The sequence below is a fragment of the Mustelus asterias genome, chromosome 5, assembly GCF_964213995.1.
Source record: "Mustelus asterias chromosome 5, sMusAst1.hap1.1, whole genome shotgun sequence".
Taxonomy (NCBI): Eukaryota; Metazoa; Chordata; class Chondrichthyes; order Carcharhiniformes; family Triakidae; genus Mustelus; species Mustelus asterias.
The window spans coordinates 78,149,344-78,157,180 of NC_135805.1; the positions used below are offsets into that span (position 1 = coordinate 78,149,344).

A 7,837-nucleotide genomic window follows, 5' to 3' on the forward strand; every position below is an offset into this window, starting at 1 on the left:
TTTACATGCAGTGAGTGGAATGCAGTCAGGGTCACCAACTCTGTGGGGGGAGAAAATGGACGCTTTGATAGGGGTGGGTGAGGGCTGGCTAGGTCAGCATTCATTTGAATTAATTTTAAAAAGGGGAGAAACAGCATGCACAACATTGTCATGGTTGGGGAGACCCAAAAGAATTGCCCAGTTGGCAAATGTGTGGGCTTACAGGGATAGGGTGGAAGGAAGGGTGGGATGCTCTTTTGGTGAGTCAGTGCAACATCAATGGCCGAATGGCCTCTTTCTGCACTTTAGGGTTTCTTTGGGCAACAGAGTTTTGGAAGGCTTCAGGAGGGTAGAAAGTGCATGGTATTTGAGGAGTTTGTTGAAATAGTTAGGAGTTAACAAAGAGGATTTCAGCAGCAGCTGAGCTGAGGCAGTGGAATGTTGGAGGATGTTAGAGTTGGAAATAGGCAGTATTAATGATGGCACAAATGTGCGATTGGAAGGTCATCTTGGGGTCAAATATGACACTAAGAATGCGAAGAATCTGGTTAAGCCTCAGACAGTTGCCAGGGAGAGGGAATGACGTTGATGGCTATAGGATGAAGTTTGTGCTGGCAATTGAAGACAATGTTCCCACTGTTTAGTTGGAGACAACTTCTGCTCATTCAGTACTGAATATATGACAAGGAGTGTGACAATTTAGAGACAGTGGATGGAATTTAAGTATGTCTGTATGCGTGATCTGCCCAGGCCACCCATCCATCTACCGAGGCCATCCATTGCCGACGGTCTTCTGGTTGGGGAATGAGTTGTGTCCATTCAAAAGCACTCTGTGCCAATTGATGGACCTGACCTCCCTTAGAACTCCATTCTGTCCCACTGTCTCCAGAGGATTCATTGCTAATCCTCTACGTGGGCCCAGTGCAATATCAGCAGTGACCATGAAAGGCGATGGTGCTCGTCAATCATTCTGACGGAATTAACTTTGGAGCCTCCACTATCACTATCCCCATGGCTCCAGACTACAACATACACAATGACTCAATCTTCCTGAGAGAACTATAATACACTACCACTTGTTAAAAATCAGTATGTATTAAAACAATTTGAACGGGAAAAGGAAGTCTCTTAATTTTGTCTAACACAGAAGGTTTATGGGTAGAATATTAATAATCTTAAAAAGGACAAAGTCTAACATATTACTCAGTAGATAATGAATCTCTTGTTCTTTGGCAGGATGGTAAAAACGTATCCCAGTGGGTCAAAGAGCGAATCTGGGCTCACACAGCACGAGTGAAGGATGTGGAGCTGATCACGGGACTTGACTTCTATCAGGACAGAAAGCAGCCAGTTACTGAGATTTTACAGCTGAAAACATTTTTACCTGAATTTGTCCCTAGAGTTTAATTATTAATCTTAGGAAAGATTTTATTCATTTGGAGCCATTGATGTATGCTTGTATCTTTTGCAAACCTTCAAAACTGATCTTGAGCAAGGTGATATATTTATAACGATGAACTGATCTCTTGCTCTCTGTGGATTTAGAATTGCAGCATGGAGAAAATTCTGTAAAAAAATAATAATATTCTGCTTTGTGTAGGGTATCTCCCTCACCTGTTTGAGAACTACTTAAGTCATGCCATCATAGGCCGCCCCTAGGTCTTTGCCAATGTCACTCAATAACCGACTCTTCAAGATATGTTTGTCAGTGCAAGGTGGCTACCCTTAGATTCAGGGCAGGATTTTCCTGCCCTCACACCAGCAGAATCTTCCTGGTGGTCGGGTGGGAGGGCCACGCAAAAGCCCATGGACTTTGGTGGGACCAGCCCCTTCCTCCAATCCCAATGGCTTACTGCAGGAAAACCCGCTATGGGGGGTCCAGAAAATCCAGGCCTTAGTATCCTGATCCTCCCAACTGTGTTTCCCGATGGCTAAATCACTCTGAGGAGACAGATATAGATGTCGTCCAGTTTCCCCCACCCTCTGCGTTTGAACATTACATGCATGTTGTGTGGGTTAACCAACCCATAAAAGCCTTATTTCTGGCTGTTGGTATCAGAGTTTGTGGGGTGAAATTGGATCCTGTCACACCAATTTTAGGACCAATTCCATAAGGCCATGTCCTGTGCCTGAATAACACCTGACCTAAGTGTGACACCACACGGTTCAGACAACATACAGGCACCCCAGATGACAGCCTGATCCATTACTTTGAATTATTCTGAATGAAGTAATTATTGGCGGCTACCAATGAAAACATAAGTTTCTGAATTTTAACTTACTTTAATGTGGAAGCAGGAGAAACAAGTGTGCTACAGACTCCATGTTATTACTGTGCGCCTCTGCTAGCCCATGTTCATCGGGCCACTTAACATTCTCCTCCACCCCAGGACCTATTTGAGGACCACCATTAATATGGCTGCATCCTCAAATCCCAATGGCTGCATTGAAATCCCAAGGACATTCAACATCATTCAGGACAAAGGAGTCCACTTGATCAGCACTCCATCTACAATCTTAAGTATATATCCACTTCCTCCATTGACATAAAGTGCCTTGGTGTCCACTGGCTGGAGGCAAGTACTGCAGCAACTCATCAAAGATTCTTTAGCAATCTCTTTCAAATCCATGACCTCCACCACCTAAAAAGACAAGGGCAACAAGAGCATAGGATCATTACCTCAAAGTCTCATACATTCTGAGTTGGAGATTTATTTCTGTTCCTTTACTGTCACCAAGGCTAATTCCTGCTAGATTTACCTAACAATATTGTGGAAGCACCTTCACCTCACAGACTGCTAAGGTTCAATATTGTTACAAGCACATGTACACATCTTAAAGGGAATGTGACTTGTTCCCCTGCAGCTAAGAGTGTTTCTGCATACACAATAACAGTGACTCTGAACAAAATAATATGAACATAGGAACGCAGAGAAAGCTAACAACATGAACATTGTTGTGACTTGGGAGACTGCCAACGTGCTGGATTGATCACAGAAGTTGACAAAAGAACAACACACAATTCTCTCCACATTTCACAATAAAGAAAGAGAAATCAGATTTATAATAAAGGGTTCTTTTTGTTCTGATATTCAAGGTCTGCTGGTGGCAAGGGAAGACACAAGGGATGGCATTTGGTACCAAATAAACCTGTTGGACTTTAACCTGGTGTTGTTAAAACTCTTACTGTGTTCACCCCAGTCCAACGCCGGCAACTACACATCATGGCAAGGGAAGAGCCATGAGACTGATCTTGTCAGGACTGCAATGGAATATCCCCCATTTGTGTGCAGTTTTGGTCTCCTTCTCTGAGGAAGGATGTGGGAACGTGGGATGTGGGAGTGCAGAGAACGTTTACCAGATTGATTCCTGGGATGGCAGGACTGACGTATGAGGAGAGATTGAGTTGGTTAGGATTGTATTCGCTGGTGTTTAGACGAATGAGGGAGGATCTCATAGCATATCTCGACAAACTTCTAACAGGACTAGACAAGGTAGGTGCAAGAAGGATGTTCCTGATGGTGTGGGTGTCCAGAATCAGGAGTCACAGTCTGAGGATACAGGATAGACTGTTTAGGAGAGAGATGAAGAGACATTTCTTCACAGAGTGGTCAGCCTATGGAATTTGTTAACACAGGAAGTACTTGAGGCCAAAACATTGTATGTTTCCAAAAAGCAGTTAGATATAGCACTTGAGGGGCAGGGGATCAAAGGATAGGGGGGGGAAAGGCAAGATCAGGCTATTGAGTTGGATGATCAGCCATGATCATAATGAATGGTGGTGGCCTCCTCTTGCTTCTATTTTCTATGTTTGCCTGGTGGATGCAACTTCAGCAAAATGCAAGAAGCTGAAAAGGAAAAAACAGTCCACTTACTTGATGTACCATTCACCAACTCAAATATCCACCCCTTCACCAGCGATGTATTTGTGGTTATAGTGTGTACTATTTCCAAGGTGCGCTGTGGCATTTTCAAGGCATCTTTGGAAGCAGGTCCTGAACTCGCCACCACCACCACTTAGAAGAGAACACCATCACCACCATGTTACTCTCCAAAGTTGCACACCATCCTGACTTGTTCCTTCATTGTCACTGAGTCAAGATCCTGGAACTCTCAGCATTGTAGGACTCCCTTCAGCATTTCAAGATGGCAGCCCATCACCACCTGCTGAAACATAACGAGGGATAGCCATAAATGTTGGTCTTGCCAGAGACATCCATATCTGAAGAATCTGCTATCCTCCATAAATGTATTTCAAAAATAAAATGTTGGAAATTGAACTGGAAAATAAATACCATCAATAAAAATTACTGACCATATTTGTAACATCGAGCTTTTACCTGTATTGTTATTTTTGGATTTAATTGAGAAACTGGATTGTGCAGTGAATTGGGCACTGTTGTTTATCAAGGAGCAAATTCAAAGGCAGCACAGACAGATGGAAGGAAAGTTGTTGTGTATCCTGGCTGGATGGCTCCCATCTGAAATAAAAATTGGTGGTCTCAATCAGTGTATGGGTATCAGCCCATCGTATAAAACTGTCCCTAATCGAACATTCAGCAATAATCTCACTCACATTTAAACTCTGATTTTAACTCTGGCTGAGTGCATAGCAAAGTGGCCTTAAAACTCATCCGCTGCCCTTCTCGGAGCAGCCTCCTTACCTGCTGTCTTCTCGCAGGCCCATCTGCTGAACTTCCTGCCTCATAAGTTTGCTGTTGCTCTTCTTCCTCCAATCAGGTGAAACAAAATGACAGCCCTGATAAACAGTGGGTGATTAATGAGGGTAGATAAGGGGAAACAAATCAGACTGGAGGGAAAGATTTAGTTTCACTATTCACAATAGCACACAGATCCCAATGACCTAGATAGTGGCAGCTCAATGCTCCTTTAAACTCATCTTCCAATCATGTTAATTAGCTTGTGAAGTTAATGTGGCCATATTTTTATTCAGTGGATTTGCCATTGGGCAGGACTTGTGATGCCCATCACCCCCTCCCCCCAATTAAAATCGCTTTGATGTTCAAATATGTAATTGGACTGGTATTTGAACCTTTTCATGAAGCTCTATTGTTGCTGCTAACGTGCGCATTCTTGTTTATAAAGTTTATAAAAGTCTATTTATTTATTAGTCACAAGTAAGGCTTACATTAACATTGCAATGAAGTTACTGTGAAATTCCCCCAGCCGCCACAGTCTGGCGCCTGTTCGGATCAATGCACCTAAACCTGCACGTTTTTCGGAATGTGGGAGGAAGCCGGATCACCGGAAGGAAATCCACGCAGGCACGGGGAGAACGGCAAATTCTACACAGACAGTGACCCAAGCCGGGAATCGAACCCAGGTCCCTGGCACTGTGAAGCAGCAGCGCCAACCACTGTGCCACCGTGCTGCCACCAGTCGGCTCCAAGGGTTAAAATTACAGTTGTCGGGTTGCTGGTGGCAACAGGACATTAAGTTAATTTTCCTGATTCTAACTGTTCACTTGTTCTCACCAGGTGGGTCAAAATTGGCGTCTCCATGTTTACACAGGGATTGTTGGTGTGGCACATGAATGGAAATGACACACTTCACAGTGGACAGTAACTGGGGGCTGAGGCTTGTTGTTGGGGCAAGGTAAAGAGACCCTTACTTTACAACTTGCTGCACTATACTTCTGCTGCGGGTGTTGATTTCTTGAAGTGTGAAGAGTTCGATTCCTTAACTCCTCACTTGGTGAGAACAGAATCTAAACAGGAAAATAATCCAAATAATATAAATGCACTTAAAAACAGAATTATCTTGTTTCTCACTCCAGGTATTATAAATTATAATATGTCATGTTTTGCAGAAAGGAAGATTCAAATAGCCATTTCGATGAAGTTTATTCTTTAACTTAGGTTTGCATTTAGATGATTTTATTCTTTAGATTTTGTGCTCACAAAGTGAGGAGCTGAAGAATAGTGCTCTTCTTTTCGGAAACTAAACACTTCTAGCAGAACCTCTCTTCAGGTGTTGTTCCTCTCTCCTTTATACCTGTCATTATCACCACTCCAAACCATATGATCCCAGCACACATGCAAACTACCCTATTCCCCAATGTGAAGTTCCTCTCCAAAGTTCTTGAATAAATTCTTGCTTCCCAAGTCCATATGCATTTTTCCTGGAACTCTATACTTGATTCCTTTGAAGCAGGATTATCTACCTTTGCCACTGCACCCAAACAGCTCCCATCAAAATGACAAATGATATCTTATGTGACTGTGACAAAACTGAACTATCCGTCATGACCTTCTGCAGCTGCTCATATGGTTGACCCAACCACCTCCATTGTCATCCAGCTCGGTGGGTCTGCTCCAACCTGGTTGCATTCTTATTTATTGGTGTAAGGGACTGAGGAAAATTTGTGGGGAAGACATTTACCAGTGTTCTTTGTCCCTTGTGGGTTTCAGTGTCCTGTTTGCCGGGTGGGTGCTGTGAACAGGATGCTGTTGGTTGAGTGATGTGGGCTGGGCCAAAGGGATTGCTCTGGGGGCGGGAGGAAAAAAAAGGCGCCAGGAAGTGAAGCAGAGGCAGAGAGCTGGAGAGGCAGAGAGCTGGAGAGAGAGAGAGCTTTTTCCAGGCAGTGAGAATTCGGTTTGGAGGGAGAGGCAGCCAGGCGTTCCCCTGCCTGTTCTTTTCATTACCGACGAGGAGGACAGCCTTCAGCGCACTCGACCTACGTTGCTGCACGGATAGCTCGCGGCACCTCTGCCTCCTGTGGCATCATCTTCCACACGTGTGTCTCTCCTGGACTGTGAGTGGGTGTCGTGAGTAACTGGTGGGGACTATACAGTCCAACTGGAACAGTATCTACAAATGTGTTACTGAGGATGAGTTTCCCCATATGTGCACCAACGGAGGGCCCCCAACGGTTATAGATCAGAGCTCACTGTTTTATGTCTGTTAATGATATGTGTTATTAAATTTATTTTTGATATTCCGATTACAGTACTGACATTTATGGGTAAACAGGGAATTAGCCAAATCAACATCAACCGCTAGGAATTCGGGATCCTGTTGATTGAATATTTAAATAGTAGCCCCATATAGTGGTCAGCAGGGGGTTAAATTGGGAAATGGCTTCTCTTCCCAATCCAACACTGTCATCACTGGTGTTCCCCAAGGATCTATCCTTGATCGGCTATGATTTTGTATCTACATCCTGCCCCTTTGCTGACATTGTCTGAATAGTCATGATGTGGAGATGCTGGCGTTGGACTGGGGTGGACACAGTAAGAGTTTTAACAACATCAGGTTAAAGTCTAACAGGTTTATTTGGTAGCAAATGCCATTAGCTTTCGGAGCGCTGCTCCTTCGTCAGATGGAATGGAAATCTGCTCTCAAACAGGGCACAGAGACACAAAATCAAGTCACAGAATACTGATTAGAATGCGAATCTCTACAGCCAAACAGGTCTTAAAGATACAGACAATGTGAGTGGAGGGAGCATTAAGCACAGGTTAAAGAGATGTGTATTGGCTCCAGACAGGACAGCCAGTGAGATTCTGCAAGTCCAGGAGGCAAGCTATGGGGGTTACTGATAGTGTGACATAAACCCAACATCCCAGTTGAGGCCGTCCTCATGTGTGCGGAACTTGGCTATCAGTTTCTGCTCCGCGACTCTGCGCTGTTGTGTGTCGTGAAGGCCGCCTTGGAGAACGCTTACCCGAAGATCAGAGGCTGAATGCCCGTGACCGCTGAAGTGCTCTCCCACAGGAAGAGAACAGTCTTGCCTGGTGATTGTTGAGCGGTGTTCATTCATCCGTTGTCGTAGCGTCTGCATGGTTTCCCCAATGTACCATGCCTCGGGACATCCTTTCCTGCAGCGTATCAGGTA

The 7,837-nt window shown here is 44.3% G+C and overlaps 1 protein-coding gene and 1 long non-coding RNA gene across 2 annotated transcripts in view; one reads left to right on the top strand and one right to left on the bottom strand.

Moving 5' to 3' along the window:
- The window catches only part of LOC144494129 (ectonucleotide pyrophosphatase/phosphodiesterase family member 3), a 125,343-nt gene extending 123,395 nt beyond the window's left edge, over positions 1 to 1,948 (top strand). The window contains exon 25 of the mRNA XM_078213724.1: positions 1,216 to 1,948. Coding sequence (XP_078069850.1) covers positions 1,216 to 1,386 — 171 coding nt within the window. The 3' untranslated portion in view covers positions 1,387 to 1,948. The remainder of the gene's footprint in view (positions 1 to 1,215) is intronic.
- A 297-nt stretch (positions 1,949 to 2,245) lies between these two features.
- LOC144493625 (uncharacterized) lies at positions 2,246 to 5,431 on the bottom strand. The gene is made up of 4 exons (XR_013497768.1): positions 4,644 to 5,431; positions 4,320 to 4,460; positions 3,855 to 4,143; positions 2,246 to 2,621 (listed from the first exon to the last, which is right to left on the bottom strand). It is a non-coding gene; the product is annotated as an uncharacterized LOC144493625 (long non-coding RNA).
- Positions 5,432 to 7,837: the final 2,406 nt, after the last annotated feature.